Below are 16,273 nucleotides of genomic sequence, written 5' to 3' on the forward strand. Positions count from 1 at the left end.
AATAGACGTGGCACCACGGGAGATCCAGGATTTGGACTCACCTGTGGTTCTTGCTTTTGGTTCAAAACACTTCTGCGTGTCCAAGCTAAAGGGAAGAAATTCAATTCAGTTGACATTTAAAGGTACATCCACCTAATTCAAACCAAAATGCAGCTGTCCTTTGACATTTTCGCTTCTGCAAATTTTTCAACGAAGTTCTCCCACCAAACAATGTTTACAAAAGTTCTTCAGTAGAAGTTCTGCAATAAAACAATGTTTACAAAAATGCATATACCAGGGAAAGTGTGCATGAATGCATATATTAGTGAGGTCATGAGGTCCTCTTTAAAAAAAAAACCACAATAACAACAACAACAACAACAACAACAGAGAGAGAGAGAGAGAGAGATTGGACAGAAAGGGGGAGAACCGAACATAAGGCTGGGAAAATGAGGACGTGAAATAGATTGAAATTGGCAGAATAACACACACCCCATCCTTAGGCCAGACGTGGTGGAGTTGAGCTCACAAGGGCTGGAGTGAGGAACGATGGCTCCCGAGTTTCGGCTGAACTCCAGCTCCTATCACCTCCAAACAGTGGCCAGTTTGGCTGGGGCTGATGGAAGTTGAAATCCAACCACATCTGGAGGGCCACAGGTTAGCCATGCCGATTTAGACTAAAATCTAGAAGAGCTTCCTGGTGGTGCAAGCTGTTCAGTGCCTTGAATGTGGTGGACTCTCCTTCGTAATCAGAGCCCAAATGGCCACCTATCAGAGATGCCAGAGCAATGGGTTTCTGGTAACAGCATCCCTGATAGGTGAACCTTTGAGGCAGCTCCCAGCTCTGTGATTCTAAGGTTCTCCGCCCCAGGGAGAATCCACAGAGCAGGCAAGAAACTCCAGCGTGGTGACTTTTGCAGCTCACGTTGATGCAGTTTGTAGAAGGTACCCATCCAGTCTTTCCCCAATGGGGACCAGACAGGGACAACTACCTACGATAGGTAAAAGAAAATTGGTACAAACCCCTGTAAACAGAGGCAGTTGGGACATGTGGTTTCAGTTGTTCTTTGCAACTAAACGATTTGCAGGAGCCCGTGTTTCATTTCGGTTTGTTGCAGCTCTGTGATCGGCAACAGAAGAAAAGAGACAGGCCAAAGAAGAAGCAATTGTGCTTGAACTGCAACTTTAATTTGCAAAGCTTTCATGAGTCGTACAAGTCAAAGAATGCAGTGCTTTTTTAGGGGCTGGCTGCAGAATGCTCATTCTGTTCTTTGTTTCGAACACTGGATATGAATAGCAGCCTGTTTGTCATAGGCTCTGAGTGGAGCAGGAGCTGGCTAGGCCAGGACAGAGGAGACAAGTGGCCAACAGATGACCACTGAGAAGGATCCAGTGGGCTGGGAAGGTATCTACCTGGGTCAGGAGAGCCCAAGGAAGAGGATCCTGGGGAAAGACCTAATGGGGTGAATTTGCCTTGCCTTGTCTCCCCACCAGTCCCCACAGTGCAAGGCACAGGTTCCACCTCCAGCTGTCAAACAGCTCTGTCCATCAGAAAGTTCTTCCTGGTGTTCAGTAGGAATCTCTTTTCTTGCAACTTGAAGCCTGTGGTGAAACCAGGTCTGCCTCCAGGAATGTCATAAACCATGATCTGCACTAAGGCAAGAATGTCCAGCTGCACAAATATAAGATAATAATAAATAATATTTTTTTATTTATACCCCGCCCTTCCCGGTTCAGAAAACCGGGCTCAGGGCGGCTAACAACAAAATTAAAACACTTAATTGTAAAAGCAGCATAAAATACAGTATAAAAACATGAATAACAATAAAATTCAAAGTTCAGAAATCAATTTGGAGAAAACCCATCTAATAAGCATTAGATAGTCACCAGGGCTAGCTGGCTGTATTAGTCCTACTTGGGCAAGCGAGGAGGCCAGGGGAGAATTAGCTGTGGGGTCTCAGAGTGGGCAAACTTCATAAAAGGGGAGGGGGGGGAAAGGGAGGAAAAGAAAAGATCAGGCTGAATTCAAATTAAAGGCCAGGTGCAATAGCTCTGTCTTACAGGCCCGATGGAAGGAGGTTAAATCCTGAAGGGCCCTAGTCTCATGGGACAGAGCATTCCACCAGGTGGGAGCCATCACTGAAAAGGCCCTGGCCCTGGTGGAGTTGGACCCTTCCAACTCTACAGTTCTATGAATCTATGTCCAGTCCCACCTGTTTGTTGCGCCACCTGTCCTGTTCACCTATGAGAAGGCAGTAATGCCTCCTCCATCCCCCAGGTCACAGAGATGTCAGTGCAGGTGTGAATAGACACTGGTCTACCTGGCTGGCAGCAGCTGTCCTGGGATCCATGCAAGGCTCTTGTTTGGTCCCACTTGAACATGCTGGGGGTTGAACCTGCCACCTTCTGCGTCCCCTTTCCCAGTGAACATACATTGTCTTCTCTTGAGTCAGGAGGAAGGGACCTGGCTCAGTGGCAGAGCCTCAGCTTTGCATGCGGAAGGTCCAGGTTTAATTCCTGGCACCTCCAGGTAGGGCTGGGAGAGACTCCCTACCTGAAATCCTAGAAGAACTGATGCCAGTCGGAGTGGACACTACTGACCACTACTGACCACAGAGTGGACACTACGGACTGACGGGCCAATGGGCCAATTTGGAGGAAGGCAGCTCCCTTCGTTCCTATTGAATCAAGACCATGAGTTGTCTTCTTTTCAATAGGGCATTCCTACCATCATCATCATTAATAATAATAATAATAATAATAATAATAATAATAATAATAAATAATTGTTTGTTTGTTTATTTGTTTGTTTGTTTATACCCCGCCCATCAGGCTGGACTTCCCCAGCCACTCTGGGCGGCTTCCAACAAAATATTAAAATACACTAATGCATCAAACATTAATAGCTTCCCAAAACAGGGCTGCCTTCAGATGTCTTCTAAATGTCAGGTAGTTATTTATCTCTTTGACATCTGATGGGAGGGCGTTCCACAGGGCAGGCACCACTACCGAGAAGGCCCTCTGCCTGGTTCCCTGTAGCTTTGCTTCTCGCAGTGAGGGAACTGCCAGAAGGCCCTCGGCGCTGGACCTCAGTGTCCGGGCAGAACGATGGGGGTGGAGACGCTCCTTCAGGTATATTGGACCAAGGCCGTTTAGGGCTTTAAAGGTCAGCACCAACACTTTGAATTGTGCTTGGAAACGTACTGGGAGCCAATATAGGTCTTTCAAGACCGGTGTTATATGGTCTCAGCGGCTGCCCCCAGTCACCAGTGTAGCTGCTGCATTCTGGATTAGTTGTAGTCACCTTCAAAGGTAGCCCCACACAGAGCGCATTGCAGTAGTCCAAGTGAGAGATAACCAGAGCATGCACCACTCTGGCGAGACAGTCTGCAGGCAGGTAGGGTGTCAGCCTTCATACCAGATGGAGCTGGTAGACATCAAGACCATTAGTTGTCTTCTTTTCAATAGGGCATTCCTACCACTCAGTTGAGGGGCTTGCTCCTGGTGGCAAATGAAGGTGTCAGGGATTGGACTCGAGAGGAGGCAGGAGAAGAGGAGGAGGAATGGTGAGGATCATGCCCCCTGCTTCTCCTGATGCTCCTGAAGGAGAGGAATGCAGTATTGAATTACAGCAGGGCTTTGAGGAGTCTGAGGGAAGTCACAGCTCAGAGACAGGCGAACAGAAGAGTTGGGAAGTGTTAGAAGAGGGGGGGAAATGTGGAAGGGGAACCAGCTGACACATTGTCACTGGAGAGTATTTCTGACCCCCCTTCCCCCAGAACTCGGCATTCATTAAAGGTGCAGGAACAACGGAATCAGAGACATTTGACCACAGGTGGCCACCGTAAGGGAAAGTGCTGTTGCTACGAAGGAGGAAGGAGGAACCCAGTTTGGAGCAACGCCATTGTTAAGGCTTGTTGCGTTCTTTTGTCTCTCACTATTGGGATTAAATAAAACTCATTAAAAGGGACTCTCTGCTCTTGTTGCAACCAGAGAAGGAATAGCTTTCCCATAGCCTTGACAGAGCCTTGTAATCTTGTAGCTGCAATCTGATACGCACTTACAGTGGAGTAAATCTCATTGACCTGTTCCTGCGCCCTATTCATGTCTCTACATAGGATTGTGCCATTAAGGCCCAATCAAAGGGCGAAAAGACCATGTTTAATTGAACGCTGTTGGCCGCACTGCCAGAACAGAGCGCCATTTGGAATTTCCCTGGAAATTTAACTGGGTTTGTTGCATCGCACAGAGAAACCGGCATCCGATAAAGGATTGGTTTCCAAGTCTGGCGTGGAGTGCGCTGGGATTCATGCCTTGCTGCCAAGCAAAGTGCTGTTTGCCCTTCGAATGCAACTACCTCTGGGGCTGGCCTGGTTTTACAAGAGAGGAAGGAGATAGACTGAGTGTTCTCCCAGCATGCATTTCTGCCCCACTTCTGGGCCTGCCTCGGCTTCTCGGAGTTAATCAGGCCGAAACCGCCTTCAAATTGCACAGCCGGCATTTGAGTTTGATTTGGAATCTGGCAGCATGAAATCTAAGGCACTCAGGGTGCAGGAGCAGATCTGGAAGGGTGATCCCTTTGGCCTAGCCACCTCAGCTTGGACCTTGCTATTTGGCAGTGCGGCGTAGTGGTTAGAGCAGTGGTTCTCAATGAGTGCAGCGCTGGGGTGGCAGGAAAGGATGGCAAATGTGGCAGGAAAATTCAAGGGGAAATCAAAGAAACATTTCAACGTCAATTGATGTTGGAGAGAAATTGAGTTGAGAAATAAAATTAAGAGTACATATTGATATGGGAATGTATTAGATAAAATGTAAAGAAATATACAATAATAAGAGTACATTCATTTGTAAAAAAAGGAATATACAACGCGATTGACAGAAAGTCCGTAGTGTTGTTGCATATAAGATTTTGGAATAGCTTTTTGTCTTTGTTCTTTCTTTTTTTCTTTCTTTTTTCTTTCTTTAGGTATATAAATTTTGTATATGAACTTTGTATACATGTTGGAAATTATATTATAATAAGCCCTGTAATGTAATATGACAATGTATGCATATGTAACATAAGAACGTTAATAAATAAATAAAATGGGGAGGAAAAAAGAAGAAGAAGAAGAAGAAACATTTAAACATTTCAAGAGCATTGGCGATTCTTCTGCAGTTCCCCACAACATCTTGTTTCTGAACAGGGATTTTCAACTCAAATGTGAAAGATCAGTAAAGAGAAAGGCCTCTTTGTGTTGATGCGGAGATGAGAGTTTGCTAGGCTCAAATTAGACCTAAAATAAATGAGATTGCCCAGCAAATGCAAGCTCATGCCTCTCAATGACTTTGTTTACATACATACTTAAGGCACATATGTAAGAGGCTCATTTATAATTATATTTTGGGAGTGATTCATATTCTTATGTAGTTGCATTGCTTAATAATAATAATAATAATAATAGAATTTATATACCGCCCTATACCCAGAGGTCTCAGAGCGGTTCACAGAAAAGATCAACATAAAAACCAAAATGTATATATGATCAAAATAAAAACAAGAACTCAATAACTCACACACACACCCCCGCCCAAAAGAAAGACTTTCTGGATGTCCCATGATCATATTATAAAGTGGTTTCATTCTATGTTTTAAAGCAAGCACTGTTGATTCTTTTTGTTTTCCAATGTGTTTCTTCATTTTAAAATTTTAAGAAATATTTTGTTGAGAGCCACCCGGAGTGGTTACATCGCAAAACATGGGGGTGGTTTTTTTTTTTTGCTGCAATCACTGCAAAACTTGGGCACGAAGTTGGAGGGGATCTCTGATTTTAGGGTTCATAGTTCACGAATCCCATCTGGTTGGCTGCTGAGAGAACGGGGCGCTTTGCTAGACAGGTCATTGAACTGAGCCATCAGGCTTCTCTTACATTTCTATGTTCTTACGATCTCTTTTCTTCTTCTAGAATTGACTCATGATCTTGAAACAAAGGAACTGGAAGCCAGTCAGCAAGGTAAGAGGAAGCCCCCTTTGTGGGTGAGATGTTGTTAAGAGCATGAGACTCTTCATCTGTGATTCAAAAAGCGGGCGAGGCATTTGTATAGCTCTGTCCCAGGTTCAAAACCCTCTCCGGTTAAAACCCTCTCCGGTTAAAGCCACTGCCCCTCAGAGGCCACAGTGCTAATTCTTTACAAATATATATATATTAACTTTAATAATGTGTTTTAACCTTCTAGAGGAGACCAGGCTGGCCTCATCCCTGTTTTCCTTCCACCACCAGACAAAGCCTTTTTTGTACCAATGAGGTGTGTGTGTGCTTTTAAATGTTGTTAAGTGTTTCCAGTGCAGTTTTTGATAGGGCTACAGTCATACCTCGGAAGTCGAACGGAATCCATTCGACTTCCAAAACGTTCGGAAACCTGGGCGCGGCTGCCGATTGGCGGCAGGAAGCTCCTGCAGCCAATCAAAAGCCATGGAAGGCCATTTGGATGTTTGGGTTCCAAAAAATGTCCGTAAACCAGTATGCTCACTTCCAGGTTTGTGGCATTCAGGAGCCAAAACGTTCAACTCGCAAGGCATTCGACTTCCGAGATACAACCCCTGACCATTAGATCCAGTCGTAGCCGACTCTGGGGTTGCGGTGCTCATCTCGCTTTATTGGCCGAGGAAGCCGGCGTACAGCTTCCGGGTCATGTGGCCAGCATGACTAAGCCGCTTCTGGCGAACCAGAGCAGTGCACGGAAACGCCGTTTACCTTCCCGCCGTTTACCTATTTATCTACTTGCACTTTGATGTGCTTTCGAACTGCTAGGTTAGCAGGAGCAGGGACCGAGCAACGGGAGCTCACCCTGTCATGGAGATTCGAACCGCCGACTTTCTAATCAGCAAGTCCTAGGCTCTGTGGTTTAATCCACAGCGCCACCTGCGTCCCTCCTGAGTAGGACTAGCTTTGGCTAAAACCAGTGCTATTTTTTTCTAGAAAAAGAGGTGCCAGAACTCACCGTGAACTCCTCCCCTGTTCTCTTATAATGACAATGGCACCCACATAAGGGGTGCCGAAGCTGAGTTCCAGATGGGGGGGGGGGAGCCCTGGCTAAAACCCCAGGCCTTGAAAATAGTTTCATTTCCCCAGCTCTCCCAGGCGTGAATGCTTTTCGACCTAATTCTTAGCAACAGTGCGACCAGCAGAGGGTGCTGAGTGAGCATGTGATTGGCGTTCCCTTCTAGGCTTGGAACAGTTCCCAAGGATTCCACTATTATTCCGCTTTGCCGTCTCGGTTTCTGGCCTGGCCTAGTTTCACTCTTTACCAATGATGTTTGCGGGTATTGTTTGAAAGTCTTCAGACTGAACAAGCTGGCATCAGGTACTCAGAAGCCTTGTTTCCACACCGCTTCCCACTGCGTGGGTGCATAGGAAAAAGAAGTCAAGATGTTTGGATCAGTGGTCCAGACTGGATTCCATGACATTCATTATTTGCACATCGCCCGTATTTCTTGCCCAGGATCGGTGTGATCGTTAGCGTATCCGACTCTTTCTCTCTCTCTCTCTCTCTATCTCTCTCTCTCTTTCTTACATTTGTATAGCAATCTTCAAATATCGAACAGGCTGTCACATGGAAAATGGCGCCTCCTTGTTTTCTCCTGCTCCGGGGGGTAGGACTTGAACCAAAGAACTTTCTTACAGCAAGAGGGGCCAGTTTCTCTAGAGGATTTGGAGGGGGCAACATCCTCTGAATATTGAGGGGGCTCAGCCCCCTCCAGAAAAATATTCAACTGCATCAGCCCCTGGAAGTTGGCATCTATGTCTGACAGTAAGAGCTGTTTGACTCCCTTGGGAGATTGTGGACTCTCCTTCCTTGGAGGTTTTAAAGCAGAGTTTGGATAGCCATCTGTCATGGATGCTTTAGCTGAGATTCCTGTATTTCAGGGGGTTGGACTAGATGACCGTCAGGAGGTCCCAACTCCACGATTCTATGATTTTGTGATTGCTGAAACCCCAAACCAGCAGTGGCCTTCGTGGTCAAGTGACAAAGCCACCAATAGGAGGACAGGAAGCTGCCTTATATCCGACAGTAGTTCTATCTAGATCAGTATCGTGTTTCCCAAAGTTGGGTCTCCCGCTGTTTTTGGACTACAACTCCCATCATCCCTAGCTAGCAGGACCAGTGGTCAGGGATGATGGGAATTGTAGTCCTGCAGCCTTGGCTGCTGGATGATGGAGGGGAGAGAGAAAAGGTCCCAAGATCTTTATCGCCAGGAGCAGCTCTTTTATCACAGCGAGGTGGTGCTGCTGAGCGTCTGGCGGCCTCGCCCCGGCCCCGGAGGCAAAAGGCGAGGCTGCAAGTGGCACAACAAAGGCGTTTGAGGCGTAGACGGCAGCAGGAAGTCTCAGGCGAATGGAATGCTGGTGGAAGGCAGACGCAGAGAAGCGAGTGGCCGATTCCAAAAAAGCCTCTCCTCTTTCCCTGCCACACCCTGGAGGAGGAAACAGCACCGCAGCGAAACGTATCCGGTGCACCTTGATGTCCTCAGCTGCCCTTTGTAGGTTCAGATAAAGCAGAAGTCAGCCCGTTAGGGGTCACCAAGGGCAGCCCCACCAACCACAGCCAGCCCTCAGAAACTGGCCTTTGATAACTGCCTTTCTTGAAAAGATGTGCCAGTCACTCAAATCATCCAAAGAGCAGAGCTCGAAGGACCATTTCTTTGCAATAGGGCATGGTTTTATTTATTTCCGTTGGAAGAGCATGGGACTCTTAATCCTAGGGTTGTGGGTTCGAGCCCCATATTGGGCAAAAGAGTCCTGCCCTGCAGAGGGTTGGACTAGAGGACACACACACACACCAGCCCCTTCCAACTCTACAAATCTATGATTCTAGGCAAATATTGAAGTTATTCGGTCCCACCAGCACATGCAAATGTCTGGCTCATTTAAGATTATGCAAAAGCTTTGTTCCCAGTAATGGTGGAGCTCATTGGTGGAGAATACCTTTATTTATTTATACGACTTTATTGTTTGCAAAAAGAATCTTCCTGCCACTGCTAGTCAGTGTAGACAATACTGGGTTAGATGGACCCAGTGGTCAGGTTCTGTTTAAGACAGCTTTCTTTCTTCCTCACCCTGCTCTGGAAGACTAGGCGAGGGGTGGGGAGGCTGTGGCCCTCCAGATGTCATTTATTTATTATTATCATTTATTAAATTTGTATATTGGATATATAGAGGGACGCGGGTGGCGCTACGGGTTAAACCACAGAGCCTAGGACTTGCCAATCAGAAGGTCAGCAGTTCGAATCCCTGCAACGGGGTGAGCTCCTGCCAACCTAGCAGTTTGAAAGCATGTCAAAGTGCAAGTAGATAAATAGGTACCGCTCCAGCGGGAAGGTAAACGGCGTTTCCGTGCGCTGCTCTGGTTCCCCAGAAGCGGCTTAGTCATGCTGGCCACATGTACGCTGTATGCCTGCTCCCTCGGCCAATAAAGCGAGATGAGCACCGCAACCCCAGAGTCAGTCACAACTGGACCTAATGGTCAGGGGTCCCTTTATCATTTACCCTTTACGTTTATATCAGATGTATAACCAGGTGTTGCTGGATTCTCCCATATCCAGCAACCCCAGCATGGTAACAGGAGCGAACCAGCAGGAAACCACACTGAGCCAGTTGGCGTTAACTCTTTATTAGCAAAAGCAGGATCTGCACAAGTGTGTCGGGCCTAATGTATGTCCGGCAGGTCTTTTCCCCATGAAGCAGTTGCTGAGACTGAAGGTCTCTGCCTCCCCACAGCTGCCTAGGTCTCGTCCTCTCCAGGGTTTTCCCCAAGCAATCTTAGACTGCGCCTTTGTTGTTGTTGTTTAGTCGTTTAGTCGTGTCCGACTCTTCGCGACCCCATGGACCAGCGCACGCCAGGAATTTCTGTCTTCCACTGCCTCCCGCAGTTTGGTCAAACTCATGCTGGTAGCTTCGAGAACACCATCCAACCATCTCGTCCTCTGTAGTCCCCTTATCCTTGTGCCCTCCATCTTTGCCAACATCAGAGTCTTTTCCAGGGAGTCTTCTCTTCTCATTAGGTGGCCAAAGTATTGGAGCCTCAGCTTCAGGATCTGTCCTTCCAGTGAGCACTCAGGGCTGATTTCCTTCAGAATGGATAGGTTGGATCTTTTTGCAGTCCATGGGACTCTCAAGAGTCTCCTCCAGCACCATCATTCAAAAGCATCAATTCTTTGGCGATCAGCCTTCTTTATGGTCCAGCTCTCACTTCCATACATCACTACTGGGAAAACCATGGCTTTAACTATACGGACCTTTGTTGGCAAGGTGATGTCTCTGCTTTTTAGGATGCTTTCTAGGTTTGTCATTGCTTTTCTCCCAAGAAGCAGGTGTCTTTTAATTTCATGGCTGCTGTCACCATCTGCAGTGATCATGGAGCCCAAGAAAGTAAAATATCTCACTGCCTCCATTTATTCCCCTTCTATTTGCCAGGAAGTGATGGGCCCAGTGGCCATGATCTTCGTTTTTTTGATGTTGAGCTTCAGATCATATAGACTGCGCCTAGCCCTCTTCATGCCTCTCCTGGTACTTGGAGACCAATGGGGAGGGGAGCTTGTTGTAGCAGGAGGGGGAGACACCCATGCCTCTTCACCATCCAGACTCATCTCTGCCTCTTGGCCTCCCTCCTCTCCTACTTAAGCCTCTGCCTCTGATTCTGGACTTCTCCCTGCCACGGACCCCCCCAACTCACTAAGCCCTGCTGCCTCTTCCGCTTCCGACACCTCCTCTTCCCAGTCTTCTCCCTCTAACCACTCACTGTTGTCCCACCACCGGTCCCCAGGCTCTGAGCCTTCTTCTCTTGGGGGTCTCCCCATCTGACTGCTCCCACCATTCCTCTGCATCCAACCACTCTGTGGCATCTAGCCAATGGTCAGCAGGAGGGTGGGATGGCAGCTGTAGCCCCAGAACCTTCTGGAGGACCACAGATCCCCATCCCTGGGCTAGGTGAGGACTCTGCATGACAACATAGGATGTCGGAATGACTCATTGCTTTCTAAACTCCTAACTAGAAGAGGGCAAGCGAGGTGATAGGGGAAGAGCAGGGCAAAAGGAGCATCAGCAAATTCATTTCTTCCTCAGCATCCTTGGATCTGCAAGCAACTGACTCACGAGCCACCCTATTCCACACAAGAGGCCGCCTCCCATCCTGTGGATTCTTTGCCTATGTCAGCTTTCACTATCCCAACATCTTATAGGACAATAAACTGATGATGAGTCAAATAATTGCTTCCCCCTTGTCACCTTGTGTACATCCACGTCTCTCAAAGAGCTCCTTGTAAGCCTCTGGAGAGGCAATGCTGGGAAGCAATTGCATGTAGGAGAAGGGTTGAAATAATAATAATAATAATATTAATAATAACGAAAGGAATCCACAAACTGGAACGCCCTCTGGACAGGTTTTTGCATGGCTAATCCTTTGGCGAGGATGTCTTTGCATTACAGTGTCTGAGAGGTGTGTTAGCAGGCATTAACAAAGAAAGCTGGAAGTGGAAGCAAAATGACTTCTTCTTCTTCTGGGGAGACTGGATATCATCCTGCAGGCATACCAGATCTGTGCACTCCAGCTGTCTTTTGCCTGGGCCAGTCCTGGGTTTTTGGTCTGGCAAGCCAAAACAGGTCCATGGCAAAGATCAACAAGAACACTACCCACCAGCCACTGAGCTTGTGGAGCTATCTGTAGGGAGTCGTTCCTCCAAAAACTGTGTCATCGGGCAGTGAAAAGGGTGGTAGAGGACATGTTTTGCAGCCTACATTGACAGAAAACCCATTCTGTGTCCAGGGCGGCTGTCGACCATCTCCATTTGGTAGGCCGGCTGAGACCCTACCTGCCTGACCGTTGTCTCGCCAGAGTGGTACACGCTCTGGCTATCTTCTGCTTGGACTACTGCAATGCTACCTTTGAAGGTGACTCGGAAACTGCAACTAATCCCGAATGCGGCAGCTAGGCTGATGACTGGGAGCGGCCGCCAGGACCATAGAACACGAGTCCTAAAGGATCTGCACTGGCTCCCAGTACATTTCCGAGCACAATTCTAAGTGTTGGAGCTGACCTTTAAAGCCCTAAATGGCCTTCGCCTTGTAAACCTAAAGAGCTGACTCCAACTCCATTGTTCAGCCGCTGTTGTTTGGACTGTTGTCCATTGTTCGGACACTGAAGTTCCACCTCCGAGGGCCTTCTGGTGGTTCCCTCACTGCGAGAAGTGAGGTTACAGGGAACCAGGCAGAGGGCCTTTTTCGCAGTGTTGCCTTCCCTGTGGAACGCCCTCCCATCGGATGTCAAGGAGATAAACAACTATCTGATGTTTTAGAACACATCTGAAGGCAGCCCTGTATAGGAAAGCTTTTAATGTTTGAGGTTTTATTATGCTTTTATATTTGTTGGAAGCCTCCCAGAGTGAATGGGGCAACCAAGTGAGATGGGGTGTTGTTGTTGTTGTTGTTGTTATTCTTATTATTATTAATCTTCAATGTTCTAGAATCTTCAATGTTCAGTCTTCTAGAATCCTTGAGTTGGAGGACAACTTGAGAGAACATCTAGTCCAACCTCAACCCCACCCATGGTTCTTACATTTTCATCCCGCACTGGAAAATACCTGCATTGCAGGGGGCTGGGCTAAGTACTCTTGGGGTCTCTGCAATACTATGATTTCCCCTGAGGACATCTTGAAGGGTCTCAGGTCTCATCCACACTTCCCCTTGTCCGTCTGCTTCCCCCTGGCTAAAACTGCTCTTTACAGTGATCAAATGGAGCAAAATGTGTTTTCTCCAGGTGGATATTTTCTCTGATTCCGCACTAAAGATCAGGTTTTCCCAGGGAAAGGAGTGGGACAAGGGGAAACTCCTTGGACCCATATCTAGAAAGTGTGGGTCAAGCAGAAAACCACTCAGCCCCATGCTTTTCAAAGCAAAAGTGTGGATGTGCCCTCAGTAGACCATTATTTGTTTTCATTTCACTTAAAAATATTTCTATAGCCCAAATATACCGTATTTTTCGCCCCATAGGACGCACCGGCCCATAGGACGTACCCAGTTTTTTGGGGGGGAAATTAAGGGGGGGGAATTATTTCCCCCCCCCCCAGGTGCGCTGTGCTAAGCCCGAAGCTTGGGGCGTGCGGAGCTCAGCGCGCCCCAAGCTTCTGGGTGCAGGCAAGCTCTCCGCTAGTCCTGGGAGAGCTGGGTCTCCCACAGCTAGCGGATAGCTTCCTGAAGCCTGGAGAGTGAGAGGGGTCGGTGCGCACCGACCCACCTCGCTCTCCAGGCTTCAGCGAAAGCCTGCATTCGCCCCATAGGACGCACACACATTTCCCCTTCATTTTTGGAGGGGAAAAGGTGCGTCTTATAGGGTGAAAAATACGGTACTTGGGGACCCCTCCCCCCCAAAAGGGGCTCAGCCCTCAGGAGCTGCCCCCCTCCCTGTTCATGATTGTTTGGGTTTTATGTTTCTTCTGTGCATCCACAAGTAGCACCGGGACTAAGTTCACAGTTACGTCTTCTGCATCTCGTCTGCCCTTGTTTTTGTCCACTTGAAAAATCTCAGTTAAGAAAAAGAAAGCCAAGAAGCCTCTCAGTTTCTCTTAAATGTAGACCTTTTTCTTTTTCTTTTGAAAATCTTTTTTATTCAGTTTTACACTACGCATTTAAATTAGACATCATCACCAGCATTTAGGATTCCCTGAATCCTTAGAGTCCCCTCCATGGTTTCCATTTTCAATCTTTTCCTACTTCATCACATATTTTCTCCATTTTTCTTAAAGAATCCGTTTTTACCTTAGTTTTTAGTACATTACAAGCGTTACTCAAATCCTGCCAAAGTTTTTTGTTGCTTACAATGTTCTCTTAAGCAAATTGTAATTCCCCCCATTCCTTATTTAAGTTCCTCTCTTCCTGGTTTCTGATTTTCCCGGTCAATTTTGCCATTTCGGCATAGTCCATCATCTTCACAAACCATTCGTCTCTGGTAGGAACTTTTTCTTCATAGAATCATAGAATCATAGAGTTGGAAGAGACCACAAGGACCATCGAGTCCATCTCTGGGCCAGTAGTGTCCGCGCTGCTGTCGTTGCATACATAAACAATTGTTTTTGCTCCTTTGGTATCTCTGCACCTAAAATTCCTAGTCAAAAAGCCTCTGGTTTTTCCCAGAAATTTTATTTTAAACTTTTTTCCCCAACTCATTATATATACAGTGGTACCTCGGGTTACAGACACTTCAGGTTACAGACACTTCAGGTTACAGACTCTGCTAACCCATAAATATTACCTCAGGTTAAGAATTTTACTTCAGGATGAGAACAGAAATCATGCTACAGCGGCACGGCGGCAGCAGAAGGCCCCATTAGCTAAAGTGGTACCTCAGGTTAAGAACAGTTTCAGGTTAAGAACGGACCTCCAGAACGAATTAAGTTCTTAACCCGAGGTACCACTGTATATATATCATTTCCAGGAATGCTTTTGTTGTCTTGCACGTCCACCACGTGTGGTAGAACTTGCCTTCCTTCTCCTTGCACTTCCTTTTGGCTAAGATCAAGTGTAGTATCTGTTCTTCTCAGTTTCATATCTTGATATGTTCTCTATTTGAATGCAGACATCATTGACCAGGAGCTGGAGGAGAAGTGCAAGATCATGGAAGCCCAGCTGCAGGAGAAGGAGATGAACAACGTGGAGCTGCGCAAGGAGCTGAGGCAGAAGGAGAGCTTGGTGGCTGCCCTCCGCTCCAACCTGAGGAACAAAGAGAGGAAATTCCTGGAGGAGCTGAAGAGGAGAAGCCACCGGGTGACCATCCTCAACACAGAGCTGCAGAAGCAGACGGAGGCGGCTGCCTACCTCTCCTTCCAGCTCCACGCCACCAAACAGAAGCTCCACAGTTCCCGGCAGAGCGGGAAGGCCCTGCCCGAGATGCCCCCTGAGAAACCTTTCCTCCCTCCGCCCTGCGGCGAGGCGAGGCCCAAGAAACGGACGCAGAAGTCCCACACTCGCCGGCAGGCTTCCAGCAACTTCCACAGCAGGGGGGCCTTCAAGGAGCCTCCGCCTCGCGACCGGCTGAGCAGCTTCGAAGACGTCGAGCCCATGCCCGACCCGGCGCTTTTCCTGTACATGAAACGGCACCACACGCCGCCTCACCGCCAGAGAGCGGAGCATCACAAAGCCTCGGCCTTGTCCGCCAAGGCGGGTGCCGACCAAAGCGACCCCAAAGGCAGCCGGCTGAGGTCATCCGCCCGGCAGGCCTCCTCGGAGCCAACGGAAGCTTCCGGAGGCGCCAGGACTTTGGGCAAGCCGCGGCCGTCTTCCAAAGGGGAGCAGCACAAGCGAAGCGGCCCCAGCCCCCAAACTTCGAAAGATGTTGACTAAAAGGGGGCAGGCAAGTGAGAGAGATATGCTAGAAAAGGGGGGAAACATGCAGCCATTTTGAAATTGCTTTTCTTAAGAGGTCACACTGGGGAGGGGGGCCGATCTTTTCAAGTACATCCCTAAATTAGAGGTAGTCTCGAGAGGGAGTGCTGTGGGGCCTCGTAGGTGCCGCCATTTTGTCTACCAAGTTGGGAACGGCGTCCACAACAGCAGAACTGCCAAGCCTGGAGTGGTTTTGAACATTGCGGTCGGAGCCGCAGTGAATGTAGCAAGCCGTTTGCCGCCACACCACTCAACATGCACTGCACAACGTCTCAGCAAAGAGGATCGAGGAACTGAACCTGAAGTTTCCGTGCCTTCAGATTAGCAGCTTTTTTCGTTGGTTTGCTTTTTTTAGTTTTCCCGTTTCAAATTCTGACATCAGCTTCGAAAGCCTGCTGTCTGAAATCTCTGCGTCAGCGGCAAAAACTGGTGCTTCGGTGCTGGCAGCTGGGTTTTTGACTCTTCTGAATGTGTACGATTCATCCCATCTTAAATGGGTGTGATTTTCTTTTCCGTTTTAGCACTAGTTGCGGTACCTTTGGCTCAAAGAGAAGGTGGCCTCAGAGGCTGGTTATGGGAGAGTGTTTGGGGAGGGGGCTTTGCTGGGATTTGCTGGGGAGGGAGTAGGTTTTGGGGGAGTATCTAGAGCAGGGTATTCTTTTAAGAAAGTAGCATTCAATCCACCTCCTTTGGGGGGTCGAACGACAAGGGGTTGGACAACAAAGTGCAACTCTAGAAAACATAAACATGAATGGTGACCATTGTTCTGCTTAAGTATAGGAGAACAGTATAACACCAGAGTTGAAATCCTGGAAAGTATTTGTGATGGATACCCAGGCTTAACTTACAGGGCTGCCAGAGAGATTTTAGCCCTTGGCTAT

The 16,273-nt window shown here is 47.9% G+C and overlaps 1 protein-coding gene across 1 annotated transcript in view; it reads left to right on the top strand.

Annotated features, from left to right (window-relative positions):
- The window catches only part of CCDC92B (coiled-coil domain containing 92B), a 29,350-nt gene extending 13,077 nt beyond the window's left edge, over positions 1–16,273 (top strand). Inside the window, exons 3-4 of the mRNA XM_081173149.1 lie at positions 5,925–5,972; positions 14,587–16,273. Coding sequence (XP_081029275.1) covers positions 5,925–5,972; positions 14,587–15,350 — 812 coding nt within the window. The 3' untranslated portion in view covers positions 15,351–16,273. The remainder of the gene's footprint in view (positions 1–5,924; positions 5,973–14,586) is intronic.

Source organism: Podarcis bocagei, assembly GCF_964188305.1.
Source record: "Podarcis bocagei genome assembly, chromosome: 15".
NCBI lineage: Eukaryota > Metazoa > Chordata > Lepidosauria > Squamata > Lacertidae > Podarcis > Podarcis bocagei.